Source organism: Amborella trichopoda, chromosome 5 (assembly GCF_054954075.1).
Source record: "Amborella trichopoda isolate Santa Cruz 75 chromosome 5, AtrichopodaSantaCruz75HAP2 v2.0, whole genome shotgun sequence".
Lineage (NCBI taxonomy): Eukaryota > Viridiplantae > Streptophyta > Magnoliopsida > Amborellales > Amborellaceae > Amborella > Amborella trichopoda.
The window spans coordinates 23,043,700-23,070,287 of NC_142340.1; the positions used below are offsets into that span (position 1 = coordinate 23,043,700).

Sequence of the window (26,588 nt, forward strand, 5' to 3'; positions counted from 1 at the left end):
AAACACAAGGAAAAACTCACAATTTATTAAGTTCAACCACAATGAGAAGATAAAAAATTTTTGGTGTTTGTAGAAATGGCAGCATACACAAAAAAAATCATGCAAACTTATCTAGGGTTTCAAACTACATGATTCTGAGAGCAGTTGTATGGGAATTTCTCTTGCAGCTACCTTCTTGAGAGAACCATGAACCAATGGTACCACGGCTGCTCCCAACATTACTGCTATTACTACTACTATGGGTAAAAGGCCAATTATCCCCCAGTCCAAACCCCAAACTAGATGCCGAAGAAATGATCGATGCTTCATCGACTCGACAAAATACATGACACAAGATAAAGGCTGGTGGTGGCCCCCCAACTCTCGTTGAGATCAAAGCTCTCGCAGTCTCAAATTAGGGAAGGATGGCATCACTCACATGAGTCACGTCGATGCCAATTAGCACATCAAATCCTTCAGGGCTTAGTTCCTTCACTGCATTGATATGATCTGCATTTCCCCATTCTAGTTTCAGGCAGTGCAGCTTGTCGAGGATTGAAGGCTCCAGATTTGAATTAATATTTTGATGTAAAAGGTTGAGAGATTCTGAATCGCCATTGGTTGCAACTACAAGGTCCGCAAATTTGGCCACACCAAATTCCACCTGAGCCACAACCCAATTCTAGGATCCTCTTCCCAGCAACAATTTTTGGATTTTCTGATAACTGAGGACATCAGGTGAGCGGACTCCCATAGCATCAAACCAGTTGATTTGCAGGTGTGCTGGTGTTCTCTATGAAGCCCTTTTATTTTGAAGTTGAACCCATTCAAAGTGATCTCTGCGCACTGAAAGATAGTTCAAGATCCCCAAAAATAAATAAATAAATAAATCTATAAATACTTAAAAGAAGCATCATAAAAAAAACCGGGTAAGCAAGTGAGGATTTACGCCCCCTACCCTTTGGTAAGAATGGAGTCAGAGACTTCATCATAGAGCTCGTTGGTACTACTGTCAAGGCCCCCCCAGCCCATTCTCATAAAAGGTAAGTCAGTGGAGATTTAAGCCCCTGCCTTTCGGTGAGAATAGAGTCAGAGATTTCATCTTAAGGCTCGTTAGTACTACCACCAAAGCCCCAGCCTATTCTCAAAATATGTTGAGAGTGAGATTTGAACCCTTAAAAGAAGCATCATATTCAAATCTAATACACATCATAGAATTCATCTTAAGAGAATTTGTGAGGATCCCTTGTCCATGGCATGTTTCTTGAAAGCCATCTACATTACAACACAAGACATAAAGTTGCTATCAACTTGGGTACTGTTATGTATCATTCAACCCATCTTAATTGCTGTAAAGACCTGAACCAATTTGTTTATTCTCAAATTATAAGATATGGAAGTCTTTTTGGGACCGAAAAAGTAAGTCAATGCACTACTTCCAATAAAGGAATTGCAAAGGGGATCCAAAGCCTCATGAACCCCAAGAGGAGCATATGCCATAAGCTCTTTGAGCTGATCTCCCATGTGTCATGCGTCATCGCCCACCTTGCCCCTTTTATAGTTGTAAAAGGTTTGTCCTACATCTCTTAGCATATCAGCAGTGCTTCCATTTTATTGAAATAAGAATGTCTATCCATCACCAGACCATTCAAAACCCATAAGTATGCTTATTTTTATTTACTATTTTATTTATTTATTTACTTATTTGTTTATTTACTTATTTATTTATGATTTACGTAAGTGACTTTCTGTAAGGGTATTCAAATTTATGAGTAACAACTTTTACCATTTCATGAGAGGTTAATACCCATGCAACCATCCAGTATTGTATTTCGAGTTCCATAACAAATAAAAAAGTAGAACTTTCAAGAAACTGTGAAATTAGAATCCATGCCTCATAAATTAGAATTCTTTAACTCATTATAAATTTGCTATTCTCCCAATCAATCTCTCACAATTTAGTTTCATGGTGAAATGGATGCAGCTATTTCTTATAAAAAAAACAAAAGAACAAAAGCTCACCGCATCATACTCATCGGGAATTCCGAACATTTCAGCCAAGCTATATGACACGTCTTTAGCACCATCAGCTGGCTTCTTAAGTGTTCTGATATCAGACTGGAAAACAGAACAGTTCATGATTTGGACATGGCTCTTAACTTCTTCTCCACCATTACTTGTCAGGGAAGGTGAAGATTCAATATCATCTACATAGCTGAATACGGCTTGAATCCAGCACCTGAGATTGGATAAATCGCCTAGAATTGAAGCAATACATAGAAATCAAGCCAAACAAATTAGAAAATGTCAGTCTTTTAGATCGTTTAAACAAATATTTGGGTGGTGCAGCAACAACATTTATGAGTTATGATGCATGGATAAAAAAACTGACAAACATATATGGGATGCAGGGATACAACTCAGATTTTCCAAAATTCAGGACATGGATTTTTGGAACAACAGAGTGAAAATATGTAAATATCAAGTTAGGAAACTAAAACACAAACAGGATCCAACTTAGAAAAGGACTAACAATAACCTCACATTAAAAAAGGTTAAAAGGCATAGAATGGGTGATTCAAAGGGATCATGTACGCTTCTAAAATTTCATAGCTACAAAATCAATAGTGCATATATTATATATATATTCGTGTAGCTGACCCCGTATAATTGGGATAAGGCTCGGATGATGATGATATATATGTTGTCAATGTCAAGTTCATACTATGTTTTATTGTAGCTATGTACCCAAGGACTTGTGTGTCTTTTCCCACTTAAAGGACATCATTGTACACAAGCAAAAACTAATAATACATATATATATATATATATATATATATATATATATACATATATATTGCAGCAATTTCATGCAACGGTTGTATAGTAATATAATGAAACCATCTTTAAAAACCATGTTAAGACCATTTGTTTACCCCAATTTTTAAATATACACTACTCGTTCCAACGAACAATTAAAAGGAACAAAAAAACAGAAAAAAAAAAAATTGAAAACACAACCGAGAAAGTGTTTTTTAACCCAATTAACACAGGGAATATATTTTGCAAAGATCCTTAGATTTAAGCTTTAGAAGGAATTTTCTTCCTTTACAAATTTTTTAGATCGTATCTATCATTGATGAACAATGTTAAAAAAATAAAAAATTGATTTTGAGTTCGTAAACCCCTAGATCTTGAAATTCACCAAATGGATGGTCTAGATTCATTGTTAGAGGAGACTCATTTTGATTATATCTAGGGTACAAATTGAATTTTATTTTTTTGGAATTGATTATTGGGATAATATACAATTTTTTGGGTCATACAAATGCCAAAAACATGGTTTTCTAGAAGTGTAGTTTCATTATATTACAATGACACAGTGACATGTAATCATTTCCTTTATATATATATATATATATATATATATATATATATATGTATATATATATATATATATATATATATATATATACATATATATATATATATATATATATATATATATACATATATATATATATATATATATATATATATATATATAGGGAATGATCTATTGCAACAGCTGTATAGTAGTATAATGCAACCACACCTCTAGAAAACTATATTTTGGCATTTGTATGACCCCAAATTTTACACACACATTTTCTTCATCCTCATAATCAATACTACGAAAAACAAATTTCAATTTGCACCCTAGTTATGGCAAAAATTAATATCCATCCAATAATGAATCTCGACCATCCATTTGATGAATTTCAAGATCTAAGCCTTAAGAAATTCAAAATCACTTTTTTCTTTTTTAGCAATTATTAATCTAATGATGATAACGCTATATAAAAATTTTGGGAATAAAAAAATCCTTCTAAGGCCTGTATCTAACCATCTTAATAAAATGGACGGCTTATATTAATTGGGCTAGAATGAAAACTTTCTAGAGCATTTTTTCAAAATTTTCTTTTTTGTGATTGTTCTTCAGAATGAAAAGAGTGTACATTTAAAAATTCGTGTCAAACAAATGTCTCTAACATGGTTTTTGGAAGATGGTTGCATTATACTACCATACAACTGTTGCATGAAATCATTCCCCACAAATATATATATATATATATATATATATATATATATATATAGGAAAATGACCTTGTAAGACCCTCCCACACCCATGTGTGTAGGACCTCAAAGGATCACCATTAAAATTGGCACAGATCTCTAGAAAAGTCAAGTCCCACACCCATATGATAACTTTTCTCAAGATCTGTGCCAAATTTAATGGTGATACTTTGGGGTCCTACACATATGGGTGTGGGAAGGTCTCATAGGATCATTATTCATATATATATATGGAAAATTTTATATAAGGTTGACAGCTTAAAATGTAGAATTAAGACGCACCTCTAAAATCCTTCGAAAATGGTTGTTTTGATATTGGAAAAACATCGAATTGATCATCTCCACATCAAGATGTATAGATATGGATAAAAAAGAGATTTCCAATGCTACAAATAATATATCTTAGAACACATTATCTAGACTTTCCATTTTTAAGATTTTCATGCATTTATAAATCTGCTTGATTTGAATCATTTGGAGTTTAAAGTTTTACAACTAGAGATAAAAATAGATTCTCATACCATCCTAAGAACTTTCGACACCAAAATTTCATCACATGACAAGGATTGGAGGTGCACCTTACTTTGATTGTTTAAGGTTAAAACCTTATGCAAACTACACCTATATAATATATATATATATATAGGAAGATACTACAAAACGCCTATAGGCGAAAATGAACAGTGATTCCACCTACCCTCATCACCGTCCAAAGTGCATCACATGGTCACAATTGTCCGATAGTGTTTCATTTTCATGTTTTTTCTACAAATCGGAATGATCTGAAATTTGGAATGTATGTTCATCAAAAATAAGCGAATCTACGAAAAATATCAAACAAACATTTTACATGAAATAAATTGACCAAAATAACCCCAAAAAGTTTTAGGGGTATTTTGGTCATTTTTTAGAATTATTTTTTGTATATTTTTATTAGGAGCGTCTCACTAAGATATACACACGCTCCAAATTTCAAATCATTCCAATTTTTAGAAAAATAAATAAATGATGAAACACTACCGAACAATCATGATCGTGCAACGAACTTTAGACAGTGACGAGGGTAGACGCAATCACTGTTCATTTTCGCCTATAGGCGTTGGGAAGACTTTTCCATATATATATATATATATATATATATATATATATATATATATATGGGTGCAGTTTGTATAGAGCCTAAGCTTTGAACAATCAAATTAGAGCCTACCTTCAAATAGTTTTGACAAATGTGCTTTCAATATTGGAAATCTCTGTGATAGCCTTAAATATATATTTATCTTTATTTTTAAAGTTTAAAGCTTCAAAAAATAGTGTAGATCGATAGATCTATGAGAACTTGAAAATCTTGAAAATTGACGGTCTGAAAATACGTTACAACGTTACAAAATACACTATTTCCAAAACTTGAAATCCATTTTCTCCCATGTCCATACATCTTGATATCCAAATGATCAATTTGAGGACATTTGAGCATCAAAACAACATCTTCTAATGAAATGTTTGAGGTAGGCTCTTATTTCAAAAAACGGTTCGCTCAACCCCTAGGTGCCTACACGAGTGCCAAGGTCGAGGCGTGCGGAAATTTTTTTCTCGGCGCCTAGGAAGGCTGTACCTGGGCGAGCTAGGCAGGCGTCCAGGGCAGTTGGTTTTTTTTTTAACTTCGCCTAAAAGGGCAAAGGGGGTCATTTTGACCCCCAAGTTTGTATAAAAGAAGTTTTGGGGTTTATTTTTGAACCCCAAAGTGAAAAAAAACAAGAAACCTTCAATCTTAAACTTATTTCTGAGAATCTAAAGTAATTTCTGAAAATCGAAAATACTTTTTGTGGATTGAAAAAGTTTTTTTTTCTCATTGAAATTATTTTTAGGGTGCTATTGGTGGCTTTAGAAGACTTTTGAGTTGATTCGTAGCTCGATTGAGGTAACCAACATTGAAAATCAAAAATTGGGTAGAAAACGTCAAGGTCAGCCTGTAATCTTTATTTGAGTTTTATTTTTCCAATTTGAGATGTCTTCTGCGGGGTCTACTAGGGGTGGAGATCCGGGATGAAAATATTGTGTTAACCCTGATAAGAATGACAAAAATAAAATTATGTGCAATTTTTGTGGACTTGTTTCTAATGCCGGCATAAATAGATTCAAGAAACATATTGCCGGTATTAGAGGTGATGTTGCCCCATGTAAGAAAGTCTCAGATCTTGTAAATAAAGAAATTTTAGAATACATTGAAGTTAAAAAGAGTAAAAAAATTGCAACAAAAAAAGATATAGCAGAATTAAAGTCAGGGGTCCATATTTCTTATGATAATATTGACACTGAAGAAGAGGATGAAGATGGCGAAGAAGAGGTAGCCATGGTTGGTACTCAGAGCTCTAAGACCAAGAGGGCTTTTGAGTCTAAGAAGGCCCGTACGAGAGGGCCTATAGATAGTTTTTTTACACCTAGCCCTGAGACAATTATTGAGAAAAGCAAGGGAGGAAAGGGGAAAAAACAAGTGACAATTGAAAATAGGTTTAAGAAGGAAGATAGAGCCAGGGTGATTCAGTATATTGCTCGGTGGTTTTACCATGCAGGCATTTCTTTTAACACTGCTCGCTTGAATAGCTTCCATACAATGTTAGAAGCGATTGAGCAATTTGTGCGAGGTTTGAAAGCTCCAATTCCTTATGAGATTGGAGAGCCACTACTGAAGAAAGAAGTCGAGTACACTAACGAATATCTCAAGACTCATAAGGAGGGATGGACTAAATTTGGGGTTTCTTTAATGACAGATATGTGGAGTGCTAGGAGGAGGAGTAACATGAATTTGTTTGTAAATTGTCCCACGGGTACAGTTGTTTTACGCTCAATCGATGCTTCCAATGATGTTCATGGTGCAAATTATATATTTTCTTTTATTGATAAGGGCATTGAGGAGGTTGGGGAGGAACTTGTAATACAAGTGGTCACAGATAATGCTGCTCCCAATCTAACTGCAGGTCATTTGCTTTGATAGAAGAGGCCTCGCATATTTTGGACTCCTTGCGCTGCAAGCAATTGGCGAATTGCCTACTATTAAAAGAATTACTTTTAAGGCTAAGGAAGTTACAATCTTCTTATACAGTCGCATACTTACCCTTAGCATGATGCGCAAGTTTACAATAAAGAGAGAGCTAGTGAGGCCTAGGGTCACTAGATTTGCCACTACCTACCTTAGTCTACAGAGCATGTATAAGAGGAGGATAGCATTAAGGTCTATGTTTGCTTCAGAGGAGTAGAGTAGGTGTAAGTGGTCTAGAGATGCCAAGGAAAAGAAGGCACGAGATATTGTTCTTTAAAAATATTTTTGCGATGGGAAGAAGCATGCGATATTAGTACTTCTTCCCTTGGTGACGGTGTTGCGCTTGATTGATGCTAATAAGCCCTCCATGGGCTTTATATATAATGCAATGGAAAGGGCTAAGAATGAGATTGCAGAGAATTTGGGCACTCATGCAGCGAAGTATGCCCCAATTTGGAAGATTATAGATGACAAATGGGATAGGCAGCTCCATAGACAATTGCATGCAGCAGGGTACTACTTGAACCTTACATTTTTTTTATGCAGATGCAGATATTGAGTCAAAAGGGGTAATTATTGATGGCTTTAATGAGTGCCTTGAGAAATTAGTTCCCGATCCACATATCGAAGATAAGATATCTACTGAAGAGTTAATTTCGTACAAGTGTTCTTTGATGTCATTCAGGAAAGATATGGCATTAGGACAAAGAAACAAAGACGAACCAAGTAGTATTCTTTTGACTTTTGTTTCATAAAATATAAATTTATAATTTTCTTTCAATTTCTAATAATGTTAAATACCTAAATTAATTATAAAGGTTGCCCACATATTGCAGCCCAATGGTGGAGACATGGGAGTAGCGCTCCAAACCTCCAGAAGATGGCTATATGTATCTTGAGTTTGACAACAACCTCTTCTGGTTGTGAGCACAATTGGAGTTGGTTTGAAATGATACTTTACTATTTTACAATTTTATATGTTTTTTTGTTTATAAGTTCATTTTGTAATATAGATTCATAAAAGGTAAGAACATCATAGACTCATAGTAGTTACTTATGCATTATTTTTCCTTATAAGTGCATACAAAGAGAAGAAATAGGCTTGAGCAAAAGAAGCTCAATGACTTGGTTTTTGTTAGAGAGAATCAAAGGCTCAAGGAGAAGAAAAACCAGCCAAAAACGGACCTATCCCTTCGAAAGACATGGAGAATGCTTCAGATTGGCTAGTTAGTGACCCTGGTATTGAGGTCTTCCCTGAGAAGGGTTTGACATGGGAAATGGTCGAGGATGGGAAATGGTCGAGGAGGCTTCGGGGCAAGCTTCTGATCCTAGGAGGGCTGCTCAAGCAACTTCTGTTGGTTCTCCACGGAGGGAGATAGAGGAAGAGGAGGCAGATTCAAAAGAATCTCTAGAAGAATAAGAATATGTTGAAGAGGGTGATGAGGGTGATGATTCTAATGATAACGGCCTTAATTCTAATGCAGATGGAAACAATGAAGATGATGATTCTAATTCTTATTGATGTCTTGATTGTCTTCTCTCTTCTTTTATAGTAACTTTATTGCACCACCTTGGTTTAAGCTTTAGACATTTGGACAATTTTTATTTAGTTATATGGTTTGTAATTCTTTTGCCTTTTTGGACTATTTCGTTGTGTGGTTTATTGGTTTTTTATAGTTTTTGAAGTCAGTTTGTTGAAGACTTGGAGAGTTAAAGACTTCGATGTTATTATGGTTTATTTTATGGATATGGAATATGGAGAATATGAGAATTGGAGACCTTACAATAGCCTATTAGACTTTTAAATATTTTGTATGGTTTGAAATTTTGAATAAGTTTATTCTCAACCTGATTACCTGAGAGGCTGAGACATGTGATATGTTTGTATATAAAAACGTATGTTGCGAACTTGCGATATTTTCAAATGGAATAAATTACAAAATTTGACACAAATATATGCATATATATGCATTTGGATAGAAAATATATTAAAGAAAAACTAAGAATTTGCACCATAAGGCGCCCGAGGTTCTGAGCGCCAGGCAGGTCGCCTAGCATTTTTTGAAACCTTGTATATATATATATATATATATATATATATATATATCTAGATAGCTATGAAAAAATCTTGGGTGAGCCCACTGCTCATAGGAAAAAATAAGCCCATCAGCCCAGATTGAATCTGAGCCAATCTGAAGATCACGGATGGCTGTTAGTGTTTGAATTTTAATTTTTTTTTTACAAATCTAAATCACTTGAAATTGTAGCCATGTGTTCTTCTCATCAAGCCACACCTAATAAAAATATAAAAAAAAAATAATTCGTGAAAAAATAAATGACCAAAATACCCCCGAAACTTTTTAGGGGTATTTTGGTCAATTTATTTTGTAAAATATTTTTTTGATATTCTTCGTAGATTCATCTATTTTTTATGTACACATGCTCCAAATTTCAAGTGATTTGGATTTGTAGAAAAAAATTAAAATTCAAACATTACCGACATCCGTGATCGTCAGATCGATCCAAATTCAATCTGGGCCGTTGGGCTCATTTTCTCTTGTAAGCTAGTTGGCTCACCCTAGGTATTAGAACAAGAGACTTCAGCAAAGGGTGGTCTCACAACAATAATGATGTGATCTCACCGTGCTAGGGTCTCCATCAGCCGTACAATCAAAAACTCTAAATCCGAATAGACAAGTATGGAATGTAAAACCACGGTTTCAAGTTCTTTATGTTGGATGAAAGACCCTAGATCTGATTGGGATGATTCAATGGTGTTAGAAACTATAGATCTGGTTGGGATGACTCCATGGTTTTAAAAACCCTAGACCTAGTTAGGATGATGTTCAACACCCTAAATCTGCTTGAAATGATTCGATGGTGTTGTCGGAAGCCTTAAATATGTTGTACCCATGTTCTTGAGTTGTGAAACTCAATCATTTTTTACATCTCTTGTATGAATGTCTTAGATCCCTAAGGGAAGTGACTTGAGTTGCTAGTATTGATCAGTGTGTTTTTTAGTTGCTGATGGCATTGCATTTTCTTGGTTTGTATGTTCATTGTTGTGACCAACATGTCTAGTATCAGAGACTCCTCTACCATATCTAATAGTCCAGGTGCGACCTCCTGTATGAGTCTCCATGGAGATACTGAATTACATATTATGGCTGTCAAACTTGATGGAACAAATTATTTGAAGTGACCACAGTCTACAAAAATATTCAATAGTGGAAGGGAAAATAAGTATACATCAATAGTAAGATTATTGAACCCAAAGAAACAGATCCCTCACATGAGAAGCAGGATACTGAAAATCTGACTGTAATGTCTTGGTTAGGGAATTCTTGATCCTTCGAACTGTGAGGTCTCAGTATATCAAACCTACTCCCAAAGCAAAAATGTGGGTCAAGTCTACCAAGATAGGAAAACTCCCATCTTCGACAGGGGGAGAGGTATCTTGCTGCACATTTCTACTTACTTGGTAGCATGTGGGAGGAGTTTTCTTCTTTCTTTCTTTTTTAAAATTAAATCAGTGGGAATAGTTAGACCATTAGCATTTGTTAAAGCTAACCTGTAAGGAATTTGCAGAGCAAAAGCTAACCTGTAAGGAATTTGTATGAAAAGCATTTGTTAAAGCTAACCTATAAGGAATTTGTAGAGAAAAACATTTTTTTGGTTCCTGACAAAATCAAACCCTGAATTTGGGTTAGCTAGGGTTCAAATACTCAGTAGGAATGCTTTTCCATCACTCAACCAGGTGTATTCCTTTGCATAAAGTGAGGAGAGTAGAGAAGTGTCACCCTACCTGCTCAAGTAGCTAATCAATCTGTGCTTACTTCAGCCTCATTTACATCCTAAACAATTAGGGGGGTGGACCTCAGAAATTTCGCAAATGGGAGGCCTAATCAAGGAGATAAAATAACATGAAATGTGATTGTTTTAGGGAAAATGACCATAATAAGAAAACATGCTGGGATCTAGTTGGCTGGCTAGCTAAATTTAAGGGAAATTATAAAAAATATACCTATTTTTTCAGATTCTTAGAAATAAACCCTATATTTTCCAAAGGGTGTGGTTTCCAAAAGGTTGCAACCTTAAACAATCCATTTACAGTGCACCTTCTAATTTTATCATAACATATAATTTTGATGTAAAATATTCTTAAGATTATCTCAAAATCTATTTTCATATCTAATTATAAAATTTTAAACTCCAAAAATGATTAAAATCAAGTAGATTTATAAATATATGAAAATCTTGAAAATGGACGGTCTAGCTAATGTGTAGTGAGATGCACCATTTCTGAGACACAAAATCATGTATTTTTTCATAGTCATTCATCTCGATGTCTAGATGATTAATTAGAGGGCTTTTCAATATTAAAACAACCTTTTCCGATGGATTTTTTAGGTGCATCTGTAGTTCTACATTTTAAGGTTGCAACTTTATATAAATTTTTCCCTTTTCCGAAACCTCATCCATACCCTTTTTTCCACTATTTGCATTTTTTGACGAAAATACCCTTCACGGTAGTCTTAGATCTTAGAAGGCATCACAGTCTGTGATGGAATTTCAAACACCGTGAGCTTATAGAGCATCACGGCCTTTTAAATATTGTAATGCCTCCCTTGACCATCACGGTCTTTTAAATACCGTATGCCAGCCTTGACCATCATGGCATTTTAAACACCATGATGCCTCCCTTGACCGTCACGGCCTTGTAAACACCATGATGCCTTATAATCTCACGGTGTTGGAAATTCCATCACGATCAAAGGAGGTATCGAGGTGTTTAAAAGGCCGTGATGGTCAAGAGAGGAATCACGGTGTTTAAAAGGCCGTGATGCTCTATAATCTCAACCGTGATGCCTTCATGGATCTAAGACTACCATGAAGACTATTTTCATTAAAAAAAATGCAAATAGTGGTGAAAAGGGGTATGGATGAGGTTTTAGAAAACTTGGGGGTTATTTCTAATAGACTAAAAAAAGGTATATTTTTTATAATTTCCCTAAATTTAACCATTCAGTTTAGTTTAATGCTTATAACGCAACATCGATTGGGGGAGATTTTGTAAGCATTGATTAGCAATTACTCAATGCACCCCCAATTTCTACTCCAAAGGAGATGATATCAGTTCCCAAAGAGGAGATTCAGAGTGAGAGACTTCACCAGTTGTTCTTCTAATTATATCGCCCATCCACTACTTCTTCTTTTTCACACTCAGGTATTCATACTTCTGCTCATTGTGTCTCTCTTACTCAATCTGTACTATCTTGATTATGAAATCCAGAGCATCAGACCACATGACCAATATGTCTTCCTTTCTTAATCATTTTGCACAGGTAGAGACAAAGTTAGGATCAATGATAGATCTTTGTCATCTATACATAGAAAAGGAACTATAAATATTTCCCCTTAAATGTCAGTATCATCAATTCTTCATGTTCCCAGTTTTGCTACAAACTTAATGTCTGTCAGTAGCATTACCAAGAGTCCAAATTGTAGTGTAACCTTCTCTCTCTTAGAGGTTGAAAAAAAGAATAAACACCTTTTAGAGGTTGGTCGTGCTCTCCTGTTAAGTATGAATATAGCCAAGAAATTCGAGTAAGAACTTGTGCCCACCGCATTTATCTTATCAATTGGATGCCATTACACATCTCCTTATAAATTTCCCTGTCTTAACCATCCACTGCTTAGTGCTCCCCTAAAGTCTTTAGCTGTGTTTGTTTGCTCATATTTTTGGTCTGTACTGTACAAAGTTGGATCCAGATATGTAAAATGTATTTGTCTTGGCCATTCGTCTTCTCAAAACGATTATAGATGTTATGATCCTACATCACGGAAGAAATGTCTCCCTGGATGTGAACTTCTTTGATTCCACACCTTTTCTTCACATATCTCTTCAAGGGGAGCGTAGTGAGGAAGCGAAGTCTTTTACTTGTCTTCATATTCCTACGTTTACTGATTCTGGAAATCAGACCACAGTGGGGAGAAATCTCATGATGGTAAAGAGATGGAAATAAGTCCATACTCAGCTGAAACCAAAAACAAAACAAAAAAAAGTGGAGAGCATCATAGCTAACAGGCCTTCAAGCCAATAGCATACCTCTATCCGAGTAATCCACTACATCCCAAAGTGATGATTCTGATCTGCCCATTATTGTACGAATATTCAAATAAAGCTCTATTGTACACCCAATTAGCAACTATGTTTCTTATGAGTCCTTGTCTTCTCCCCCTATCATGCTTTCATATCTTTTGTTCTATTCCATCAAGTCTTTCTAAAGCCTTAGCTCATCCCAATTGTAAAGAGGCAATGTGCAAGGAGATAAGACCATTAATCAAGAATGGTACTCGGGAACCGGTAGACCCTCGTAAAGGGTAGAATCGGTAGGTTGCAAATGAGTTAAACTGTAAAGCACAACACTGATGGTATAGTTGATGGATACAATACATGATTAGTTGCCAAGGAGTTCACTCAGACTTATTGAATTCACTTTCGAAAGACATTTTCTCTTGTGGCTAAGACAAACTCTAATCGTATCCTTTTGTTCTGGCCAATCTTCAAGAATGCGGAGGGGGCCACCTATGCAGGCGCCCAGACACCTGCGACCTTCATAGATTATCATTTTTTTTATTTTGTTTAATAAACATCTTTTTATAGATTTTTGTATGTGATTTCTAGTTCAGAAAGATAAATCAAACTGAAACATTCGTGACTTTAACTGTGAATAAAGTAGTTAAAAGTAACACTAAAAGAATGAAATTTACTGGTCATGGCTGGGAAATGTTAATTTTCTATTATACTTATCCCAAAACTCAAGATATCTATTACATCTCGCAAGTCGCAACAGATAACTGATATAAAAAAGTCACAAGTGACAATTCAAAGGCCATAAACTAGAAAAGGCAGTCTTCTTCACCCTACAAATATGATGAACTCAAAGATTAGGTTGAGTTTTGTCATTGCTGGCAACATGAAATGTACCTGAATTTGATGATGATGCCAAGCCATCATCATCATAGTCATCCTCCCTCCTCCTCATAATGACCTTCTTCCCTTGTCTCCTAAGTCTGCATCCTCCCCCCCACTCTTCGTCTTTACCTTCTCCTTCTTCCCCTTTCCCTTCTCCTTTGCCATCGCCTTTTCCCCTCACTCTGAGTTTGAGATCTAGTAATTCAAATGGGGCATGATGCCATACCAGTAACCTCTTGTACTTGGTTCCATGTCAAGCTCTCTCCCTCGAACACAGGCTCATCCGCGGCATCCTCCTCAACCAACCATTTGCTTGTTTCATCCAAATCTTTCACAACCCCTACTCTCTCTTTCAGAATCAAAATAGAAATAAGCACGGTTGAGATAGTACCTTGCAAGGTGTAGGGGTCTCTCCAACTATAAATCCCATTTGTCATCTATAATTTTCAAAATGAGGCCATCTTTCTTTCATCTTTCTTCAAATTCATCTAGATTTCCTTCCTTGCAACCTCCATTGGCTTGTAAATATGCCCTATTGCTAGTTCCTTTTCACTATCCACAAGGCGCAATACTTTTACGAGTGGCTCAAAAAGATAGATGCAATATTGAACCCCACAACAAAACTTGGGGTGTGATAACAATATCATACACCTTTTAGCCCTTTGCCTCCTTAGACCACTTGCTTCCTTCCAATCTGAGGAGACAACAAGATTTCAAATCTTGTCCTTTTAACTATTAAGAGAATCCAAAGACAAGTATGAAGTTGCAAACCTTGTGATCCCCGGACTAACCAAGTTAGCCCCTTCTGCATACTTCCTCATCATGGCTAAAACATGTGCCAGTAAATCAAAGTTGTTGCAACTTTTGCTTTTGTATATGTCCCCTGTACCAATTTCTGCTTGGCAATTTTCTCAAGCATGAGGTCAATGCAATGCACAGCGCAAGGCGTCCAGAAAATGTGTGGCGACCTCATCTCCAACAATCTAACAAAGCCACATTGGCCTTAACCATAACAGTAACAACTTGCATAACATGTGCCGCCCGACCTCCTCAATACACTTATCCAGAATTCCAAATATGAAACATGTATCGTGAATCTTATCAAATGCGTCAATGGACATCGAAAAACCTCGTTACCATAGGACAATAAATCAATAAATTCATATTACTCCTTGACTTCGTATTGCTCTAACCAATGGCCCCTAACCGATCAACCTGGTGCCCAGTGGCCAGGCGGGCGTCAAGAACCTCAGGCGCCCTATAGTACAAATATTTTAAATATATGCATATATATGTGTTTGGACACACATATATGCATATATTTTTGTCAATTTTGTAATTTATTGCATTTGAAAATATTGTAACATACTTTTTTATAAAATATGACATATTGCATGTTGAGAATAAACTTGTTCAAAATTTCAAAATTCGAACCGTACAAAATTTAAAAAAATTTAAAAGTCTAATAGGCTATGTATTAGTAATACTCTTCAACTCTCCATATGAGAAAATAATTCCAATGAGAAAAGAAAAGTTTAGGAAGCTCCTTCAAACTATAAAAAATACTTTTGATTCTCATAAATAGGTATAGCTAAGAGAGCGAGGGCTTATGGAAGTCTACTTTCAACTTTTGGGGGTTGACAATAACCCCAACAACTTATTTAAACCTTTTTAGGGGTCAAAAATTACCCCTTTTTCCCTTTTGGGCATCCATAAAAATCGAAAAAAGGACCACGTCGCACGAGGCACCCACCCCAGTATAGCCACCTAGAGTGAGTCACCCAAGTCTAGGCATGCAGCCAGCGGTGTCTTGGACGCCTAGGCGGCACCCAACTAGGCGCTGAGCGAACCATTTGTTAGAACATGGCTCCAAGTATATGTCGAAATGGTAACCCCACACCTGCCTCATGCATCCTTGTGGGTCTTCAGATACTTGTTTGTTAGCTCCACCTCTTTTTTCAACAAAGGAACCTTGAGCTCATAAGGTGTAGGTGTGCCCTATATCGTGAGCCAAACTGCCCCACTGCCTCCATCATAGCTTGGAGACTCTTCAAATTTATTAAACAGCAGACCTGCTTGACAGTATCATTGTGCTAGACACTAATTAACCCGATCCCTATCCTGCTTCTTCAATTGACTCTCTAGACTAGTATGTGGCTACACCCTTTCTCAAACTGCCACCTCAAGATTTGGAGGGGGGAAGAATGTATCAATAGGCCTCCTTCTTCGAGGTCTCTTATTTACAAAGTGCTTGGTCTAGATATGGAGGCCCCTCCCTTTTCATTTTCATCTTCATCTTCTATTCCATAGATATTTACAGATCTCCAAATGTCTTCATATTGTTTCCTTGTCTCTTCTCTCTTTTTTTGGCCTTCTAAAAGGCCCAGCATCTCTTTCCTATCATCTCCAAGGTCTTGAATACATGGTGCTACATCCCCTCTCATGCCTGCCAAATGCTTCTTCAATTAATTAATGCCAACATTGTACCTTTTGCGAAAATTGGGACACAATCCATATTTCCAACCCATGTCAACTTTAGTTGGGAACTCGAGGAAGACATTTTCACCTACAATCTTTAGTTATTAACTTATCACCTAATCCTCAAAACTACACAAAACCACCAAAGTCAAACTTAAATAAATTTACAAGAACTCGAAATTGTAGATAAATACACAAAAGCAAAATTAATTTACAACTATGTAGTCTAAATATTTAAAATTTAAATTGATCATCCCAAGATTATTAAAAAATAATCATCTAAAAAATTAAAATATGCAATAAAGTAGAAAAAATACATTTATGGGAAATTTACATGCGGACAAGGTTTTAGTAACCTTTATAACGAAATAGCCCAAAAATATGTCGTTATTACCTAGAAGGACAGATCTCCAAATTTTTTTATTTTTTTCCAAGTTGCCCCTGGTCCGATGTTTGCACTCAGCCGGTGATTTTGTTTAAGTGAACTAAGTGGTCCGATATTAAAACCATCAGACCACATTCTGTTGATTTTTTTTTAAGTGAACTAAGTAGTCCGATGTTAGAACCATCAGACCGCATTTTATTGATTTTTTTAGGTGAACCATGTGGTTCTGTTGATTTTGTTAAAACGACAAAAGGGATCTTGATAAGGACTTCCCTTTTCAACTTGACATGCTAGCCTCCCATAGCACATTGTGAGCTGTAATTATGTTGATCCATACTGGCCCCATTATTTTGCTCATCAATTTGGGATTGATCAAGATATATACACGTGTCATGACCTAATACAGCCAAATAGCCCTCACTTTTGCTTTTGGTTTAGCAAGGATCCTCACTATCAAAAGCATTACCTAACACAATGGGAGTCAAGGGGCTTGCCACTGCTTGGTTCACATCAAAAAGATCCAACAGAATGCAATCCGATGGTTCGAACATCGGACCTCTTGGTTCACCTAAACAAAATCAATAGAATGCAGTCTGATGGTTCTAACATCAGACTGCTTAGTCCACCTAAAAAGAATCAACAGAATGTGGCCTGATGATTCTAACATCTGACCGCTTGGCTCACTTACACAAAATCACCAACAGCAAGCAAACATGGCAAAAACTAGAGAGTATGGGGATTACCAACAGGTGCGATGCACAACATCGGACCAGGGGCAAACTTGGAAACAAATAAAAAAATTCGGGAATCCGTCATTCTAGGTAATTACCGCCCATTTTCGGGCCATTTCATTATAACGGAACGAAAACCCAATCCGTGCATAAATTTCCCTAAAAATATTGCCCCTTCTCAATATCTAGCATGCTCAAGGGGGGGCGAATGGGAGGAACTAAAATAATGTCAAAAAACTCAAGGTAAAACCTACACATCAAAATTGCAATGATTTAACAAATTACGAATCACGCATGTAAAACTAAGTCATGCAACAAAAAAATATTAAATAGGTTTGGAAGCAATGGACTTTTCCCATTAATTTGGTTCCTCGATCTAAAAAACACAAATAATATCAAAGTAAACCCTACTCATCAATAAAGCTAGATATGGGGGGGGGGGGGGGGAAATGATGAATCATGCAAGTAAACTAACCCATGCAAAAAATAAAAAAAATCATTTGGTTTTGGGGGCAATGGACTTTTTCCATTGAATTGCTTTTCGAAACTAAAAATCAAAATGGGAGATTATTCCAAAAAAAAAAGGAAAACAAGAAGGAACATAATATCCTAATATATTTCACACAAAAAATTCATGACCCTAATTAAAAATATTGCAATACACCACCTTCTCGAAATGAAATTGGTATCGACCTAAATCAGTAACTTTTGGTTCCCAAAAGTCCTTTATTGCAGCCACTCCAAGCTTCAAAATGATTCAGGATGAATATCTTTCGATTTCGCGAGGACTCAAGGACGTTGAAAGAAATTACGATCGTTTGAAAAATCTACAAATCTATGTTTTCAGAGAGTTTTTCTCTCTAAAACTCACCACAAGGGTTTTGGAGGAAAGAATGCCCCATAAAACCCTTTTGAAATTACCCAAAAAAAGCCCTTGCCCGAGGACTATTTTCGGCCCTCGGCTAAGGGCACCTAGGCGGGGGTGCCTTGACATGCCCGCTTAGGACTCACAGCCTAGGCGGTCTGTCAGCCAAGCCACTTACAAGGCCGGGCGGCCAACTTTTTCAACCTTGGTTCTGGCAACTAACTTGGAGTGGCTGCTTAACAACTGTAAGTCAAGAATACATTCTTTCATGGGGAACTATAGAAAGAAGCATATGTGGTAACTCCACTTGAGTTAGAGCCACTAGACACGAGGGAAAAGTTTGTAGATTTAAAAAGGCCATTTATGGACTAAAGCAGTGTCCTTGAGCTTGACTTGAGAGGTTCAGTGGTCTTGCTCAAAGAATTGAGTATACACAGAATCGTACAAACCATATCTTGTTTTTAAAAAAAGACCAAAGTCAGTACCATAACCCAGATTGTATAGGTGGATGATATCATTGTAATAGGCAAATGTTCTAAGGAAATCCAGCAACTCAAGAGCTTTCTGGCAAAGGAGGCTGAAACTACTGATCTAGGTCCATTGAAGTACTTTCTTTGGATAGAAATGGCCACATTAACGAGGAGAACCTTTGTCTCTCAAACGAAGAATGTGTTGGACCTTCACAAAGAATAAGAAAGCTTGGGTTCAAACCAACTGATATTCCTATGAAAGAAAACACAAACTAGATGACCAAAGGGGTGAAGCTCTCAAACATGTAGTGTTTCAAAGATCAAAGATCAGCAGGTAGGTTGATATATCTTTAACTTGCACATCCAAACATGGCATAGCTGTGAGTGTGCGTACTTAGTTCATGCACACTACACAAACTACTCATCTTGAAGCTACTTATAGAGTTCTTAGATATTTAAAATCATCACCAAGTAAAGGACTATAGCTTGCTAATCATACACGCTTATGAGTTGGGGCTTACATAGATGCATATTAGGCTGGTTCTATTGTGGACTACAGATCCACATCACGCTCCTGTACTCTGCATGGGGCTAACCTTGTGACTTGGAGGAGTAAAAAACAGACGGCTGTAGGTCCTTCAAGTGCAGAAGCATGGTATCGAACTATCGACCCATGGCTCATGGTTAAAAATCATATTACAAGAGCTTGGTTTTCTTATGTAGAGGTCCATGTCCTTGTATTGTGATGACCAAGCAGCTAATTTATATAGCTCACGATCCAATCCAACATGATAGGAATAGAGGTAACCAACATTTCATTCTAGAAAGAGTTGTCATGAAAGAAATTTACCTTCCATATGTGAAAACTGAAGACCAGCTAGCAGATATTCTTACCAAGGCCGTTGAAAATCTCAACTACAAGTGATCCTATGCAAGCTCGACATGAGGGATAGCTATGCAGCAGAGGTGGAGTATAGTAAATGTCAAAGTTTATACTCTTTTCCTAGTGTATTTAAGCCACTAAGGACTTGTGTGCCTTTTCCCTCACTAAAAGGACATCAGAGTATGCACAAGTAAAAATTAATGATATATATAATAGAAGAAAAGGGTATGTGGGTTAGATTAGAACCAGACATCACTCCCTATCTTCTCTTCTTTTTGCTTCGACGTGATACTCTCTCTCTACACCTCTTTCTTTTTCTCATGATACACACGCACACACACGTTTTCATCCTAGAGAATTCTTTACAATTACTTCAATTTCGTTATATGGAAATTTTCTTGATATATTTACATGCTTTGAAGGGTTGCACAGGGGCACGGTCTTATAAAAGAGCGCCATGCCATGAAGTTGGGGGGTCATCCCATAGTGGAGGTTGGAACACGTGTTCCTACAAGGATGGTTGACCAACCATCTCTAATAAAGCAAAGCTTGAAAAGTTTAAGAAACTATGTAAACACAAGGGGTAGGTGGGCCCTGCCACCACCTCTCCCTTCAATAAAAAAAATTCAAATTTTGAAAACTACATAAAGACAAGGGAAAGCGGGCCCCGCCCCCTCATCCTTCGATAAAAAAATTTCAAAATTTTAAAAAAGGTGGTCGGTTTTGGTACACAATTGAACCGTTCAGTTCACTGACAGAACCCTCTATCAGTAAACCGGCTTGAACCCGACGATTTGAAGGGGGAACCGATCAGTTCCCGATATACCCAGATCGGCCTAGCCGATTGCTGGTCTGAATCGGACAATTCCAATCCAGATCACTGACTTTAAAACCTTGATTGAGCTAGCTAATGGGATCTTTTTTTTTTTCTTTCTATCGATGAAAATTTCTATCTATCGATGGAAAAGGAACTGTAAATATTTCTCCTCAATCATCATTGTTATTAGTTCTTCTTGTTACCAGCTTTGCTACAAATTGAATGTCTGCTAATAGCATTACCAAGAGTCTAAACTATAGTGTAACCTTTTTTTGCTTCCCACTATAATTTTTAAGACCTATATACAAAAGAAACGATTGGCCATGGTCTTGAAGCCGGTGGTCTCTACATTCTAGACTTGCCTACTAACACTCAAGCTCTTCAGTCCGCTTCAATGTTAATAAAAATCAATTTTGGCATTGGCATTCCCAACTTGGTCATTTGCCTTTTCAACAATTCAAAGTTTTGTTTCCTAAGGTATTTATTTCTATTAGTGTATCAGAGTTTCAATGTGAACTCTGTGAATTGTCATAACAATGCAAAAACTCTTTACCCAATAATAATAAAAACACTGCTTCTTTTGTTATTGCCAATCGTAATGTGTGGGGCTCCTCTCCTATTTCATCTATTTTTTTAGCTATTAGAATTGTTTCTTTTTTCATACCATTAGTTTAACTTGGTCTACCTTATGAAGACTAGAGTTGAAGTTCATGTCTTCTTGATTCACGGTCTTTCATAACATGAGGCGCTTATATCTAACCAAGGTGGGGATTACAAGAATGACAAGTTGTCTTATTTGAAAGAACATGGAATAGATCATCAAAATTCTTGCTCAGACACACCACAACAAAATGGTGTAGCTAAAAGGAAGAATAGACATTTTTGGAAGTCGGCCATGCTCTTCTCTTGAGAATGAATGTACCCCAAAAATTCTGGCCAGAAGCTATGCTCACTGCATGTTATCTTATCCTATAAACTTCTCTGCCCTAGTCATCCAATGTTCAATGTTCTCCCTAAAGTCTTTCATTGTGTTTTCTTTCATCCTATCCTTGGTCCATACCATATAGAGCTTGATCCCAAATCTATAAAACGTGTTTTTCTTGGTTATTCGTCCTATCAAAAGGGCTGCAAATACTACGATCCAATCTCAAGGAAGAAGTTCTCAGATAGATAACTTCTTTGAGTCCACTCCTTTTTTGCATACCTCTCTTCAGGGATAGAACAGTGTGGATCAGAGTTCTCCTATTCCTCTTCTCAGTCCTATGTTTCCTGAATTTGGACTTTAGGAGGACAATGGAGGGTGAACGTGCGATATTAAAAAGAAACAGTTTAAAATCTTTACTCATTAGAAACTGAAGGGAGAGACCACCAAAGCTGACAAGCCTTCAAGTCAATTACATATCTTTGATCTAGATACCAACAGTTCCCAGTGTGATGACTCGGATCTGCCCATTGTTGTACAAAAAGGCAGATGAAGTTGCACTGTACACCTAATCAACAATTTCCTCTCTTATGAATCTTTGTCCCCTTTCTTCCTGCTTTCGTGTCTAATTTGTCTTCTATTTTTGTTCCTTCCAGTTTTACAAAAGCAAATTAAGAATAGAAATTGGGAAATGGTAGATCCTCCTAAATAGTAGAAGTTGGTTAGCTGCAAATGGGTTTATATTGTAAGGCACAGGAGATTGTACAGTTGACAGATACAAGGCACGATTAGTTGTCAAAGGGTTGACTCAGACTTGTGAAATAGACTACCAAGAGACATTCGCACTTGGACCCTTTTATCTATGGCAGCTAACTTGGAGTGGCCATTACACCAATTGGATGTGAAGAACGCATTAAAGTGTACGTGGTACCTCAATCGAGCTCCTGGATTGTAGATTGAGAAAGGCAATCTACGGTCTAAAGCAATCTCTCTGAGCTTGGTTTAAGAGGTTCAATGGTGTTGTTCAAAGAATTGGGTATAATATGAGTCATGTTGATTATACCTTATTTTCAAACATACCAAGACCAGCACCATTCTCCTGATGGTATATATGGATGATATAGTTGTTACAGGTAATTCCTAATGACATTCAACAACTGAAGGTTTTCTAGTAGGGAATTTGAAATAAAAGATCAGGGTTCAATGAAATATTTCTAGGGATTGAAGTGACCAGTGCTAAGAGAGGAATCTTTATATCTAAAAGAACTATGCGTCAGACGTCCTCAAGGAAACAGGAAAGCTTGGGGCTAAACCAGTTAATACTCGTGTGCAGTAAAACCACAAATTTTACGGCCAAAAGGTGAAGCTCGCAAATATATGGTTATGTTTCAGAGATTACCGGGTAGATTGATATATTTCTAACTCACATCCAAAAATTGCATATGCTAAGTGCGATTAGTCGGTTCATGTATGCTTCACAAACTATCATCTTGAAACGCTTGACACGGTTCTTAGATAACCAAAATCGTCACCAGGTAGAGGATTGTTGTTCGCTAATCATAGGCATTTGAAAGTTAAGACTTATACAAATGCAGATTGGGCTGGTTTTATTGTCGATCAGAGATGTACATTACCCTATTGTACTTTGCTTGGAGGTAATCTTGCAACTTGGAGGATTAACTAACAAAGTTACATAAAAAGAATATACTATATCAATGGATGCTCTAATAAGATACGAATACAATAAAATTAGTAAATAACATATGCAAGACATCATATAGTGCTTCTTGAGCATGGGAATAGGCATTAACCTCTATTCCCATGAAAAGAGAGAAGCACCTAGTTGTTAAAGATCATATAAAAAGCAACCAACACATAGACTAAAAATACTTGATGAGTCTGAAAGTCTGCAGGAATAACTTGCAAGCATGCTATGTCAATAAAGTCACATATATCCACAATAACGAATAGAGTAACAAGTAAAGATCACATACCTTGACCAAGTCAATTGCACGTTGTGAAAAATCACATGCATGAACAAAAATATTCGGAAAGGTCGAAATCAAAGGAAACACAGTATTTCCAGCTCCACAGCCAACCTATTAGTTATCAAAATCATGTTATCTTGTGGAGTTATGGGAATTTATTCACAATCAAACTCCGCAATAGTCAAAATCATATGTTATTGAATATGAAAAAAAATTCAACATGATTAGTGAACATTTGTGAGTAAAGTGATCTTGGCACAATATGAAAAGCAAGTGAAATCATAGTAAATATCGGCAAACCAAAATATCAGTCATATATCAATTTTGTTCCGATAAGTCAAACGCAAAAGTTGGGGCCAAAATATGGGTTGCCAAAAATTAGTTAAGTTAAAGAATCATGAATATTCCAAATTTGACTAATAAAAAGTATTGAAAAATCAGTATGTAAAACTGACATAAGATAAAATTATGATTTGCAGTTATTGTGAGGATACATTAAAGTCATTGCACAATAATTTCATGTCCTTACTATTTACCCAAAAAAAGGTTTTATACCCTTACCTGGAATCATTTTGGGCAATACCTAACAATTTTTTATCATAATTTCAATTACATACAACAATAATGCTTCCTTGACAGTCACGACATAAGAAGTTAATAATTTTATTGGGAGCATACAATGAAACAACAGCAACGATAATAAACGCCACAATTACATTAAGAAATAACAAGAATTGTGACCTGACATATAGGATTACTGTTAGGAAGAAACAAAGAACCCCCATAGGATTGCAGTTAAGAAAAATAAAGAAACAATAGTTCATTCAATTGTAGTGCTGCACACACAGTGAAATAACAAGAAATTTAAAAACTGTAAAATTAATCAAACTTATGTATATAGAGAGAGCAACAAAATGCTTACTTGTAATGACCAATGTGTACGCAAACCACGATATTCAAACATCACCCCGAATTCTCAATTGCCAAAATCTTTAGTCGTGACTGAATCTCTCCCTTGCAATTTGTAATGATATTCTTGATTTGGAGAAAAAGAAGATTTTTCATTCGGTTACTCTTCCTCAAACTCTGTCGATTATTTTGAGATATATGGTTGTTTTGGGAGAATACTTTTTTCCAAGGAGTACATTGCTAGTGTTTTTTTCTTTTGAAATACAATTCTTTAAGGGAATATGTTGGTGAAAATGTTTGATGGAAGTTTTTTTTCAGATTCTCAATTTAATCCCACTTTTCATGTGCTTTGTCTCAAAAAACTCAAAGATATTAAACCAACATATAACAAGAAAATCCTAGGGAAGAACTTTTTTTAAGAAGTTTTTTTGAAATAAGATACACATTTATATCGCTTCCATAAAAGAACGTGATTTTTTAAAAGATGCTTTGAAAAACTTGGAGTTCTTAATGGATTGCAAAAAATCTAAGATTTTTGAAAAAATCATGTTTTAATTGGAGACTTGCTAAGTATGAGTGAAATATGATAGAGGTAATCATTGAATTCAACCCAGAACGTCCTCATTCTAAACTTCATGTAACAAGTAAAACAATTTTTTTTTGTTTTTGAGAATGTTAAACAAAAGTGAAAAACAAGTAAAAATATTTGAAAGAAAAAAAAAATGAACAATTCTTAATCTCTCATTTTTTACCGTAAATGAATGCAATACTGAGTAAGATGGCTCAAGGCAGAACACAATAAAGATAAAAAAATATTCGCCGTCAAAGAGTACTACCTCTGAAACAACCTTTCTCATATCAGAATTTCTCCCTGTGTACAACTTGCTTTCATCATTGTCTTGGGGACACTGAAATAAAAAACAGAAGAATATAGGAATAGTTTCCAAAGAGTTCAGAGATGAGAGAGAGGGACAGAGAGACTTTAATTCATAAAACCCCAAACAGTGTGATAGTTTGCAAGTACTCCGAGAAACTAAAGAGAAAGAGGGGGAGAGAGAGAGAGAGAGAGAAAGAGAGAGAGAGAGAGAGAGAGAGAGAGAGAGAGAGAGAAAGAGAGAGAGAAAAGAAGAAAGACAAAATCAGCAACCACAAGTACCTAAACTACTCACAGTAAAATAAAGCCCCCATTCCTTGTCCAAATAGCTCCGATCTTTGAAGAACTGCAGTTTCAAAAAAACAAGAGTGAAATCATGAAAATTTGGAAACAATCATAACCACCGCACTTTACCTTGTTTTCATAGCCCTTATAGAATACATCCCAGTATTTTCTAGCATTCTTTTCATATTTCTCTGCAAATGAAAAAAAAAAAGAAAGACGAAAACTCTGATATAACAAGATCAAGCTTAACAAACAAGCTCAAAAACAAAGGACTCAAGAAAACCAAGAAAGGGTCCCATAGAAGATTACCAAGTTTAAGAAACCAAGAATTTGAGAAGAGGAAAAGCAAAACGGGAAGAAGAAGAACCTCTCCAAAAAGGGGAAACACGAGCGGGGGAAGTAGGATAAATCTGCAACAGCTGGTCGTTTTGGGAGGTCGAGGCCGCCATGGTGAAAGAGGAGGAAGAGGGAAACGACGAAGGAGATGAGAGAGGGAGAGAGTTGGGGGTGCACCTCATTTGATTACGGGCACATCCTTTCCGGCAATTCTTTGAACTTTTGGGAGGTTTGTCAAGGGGTTTGATTTGCATTTTTTTTTTTTTTTTACCAATAGTTGATTTGCAGTTTGCCCAAGGTTGCAACCCAATCAAACGTGGGTGGGGTGTGGTCTCAAATATTGGTGTGGGTTGCAACCTAATCAAATGTGGGTGTGGTCTCAAACATGGGTGTGGTTTGTATGAGGTTGCAACCTTAAACTACCGATTAAATGAAGGTGTACTTCTAAAGTCTCTCATGAGATGTAACTTTTGTATTGAAAATTTTTAGGATGACATGAAAATCTATTTTTATTATAATTATAAAATTTTA

General features: G+C 36.2%; 1 protein-coding gene across 12 annotated transcripts; it reads right to left on the reverse strand.

Annotated features, from left to right (window-relative positions):
- On the reverse strand, nt 1-26,262 carry LOC18444752 (tRNA N(3)-methylcytidine methyltransferase trm141-like). Of its 12 annotated transcripts, none has more exons than XM_088867680.1 (9): nt 26,089-26,262; nt 25,851-25,912; nt 25,732-25,782; nt 25,399-25,470; nt 24,576-24,688; nt 23,660-23,764; nt 2,002-2,237; nt 938-1,046; nt 1-825 (listed from the first exon to the last, which is right to left on the reverse strand). In XM_088867680.1, exons 1-5 carry the CDS (start codon nt 26,237-26,239, stop codon nt 24,617-24,619), a joined length of 408 nt encoding a protein of 135 aa, XP_088723806.1. In that variant the 5' UTR covers nt 26,240-26,262; the 3' UTR covers nt 1-825; nt 938-1,046; nt 2,002-2,237; nt 23,660-23,764; nt 24,576-24,616. The 12 variants fall into 12 exon arrangements, with proteins under 12 accessions (XP_088723806.1, XP_088723808.1, XP_088723805.1 ...); XM_088867682.1 differs by having other exon boundaries at nt 1-818; nt 938-1,254; XM_088867679.1 differs by having other exon boundaries at nt 938-1,254.
- Nucleotides 26,263-26,588: the final 326 nt, after the last annotated feature.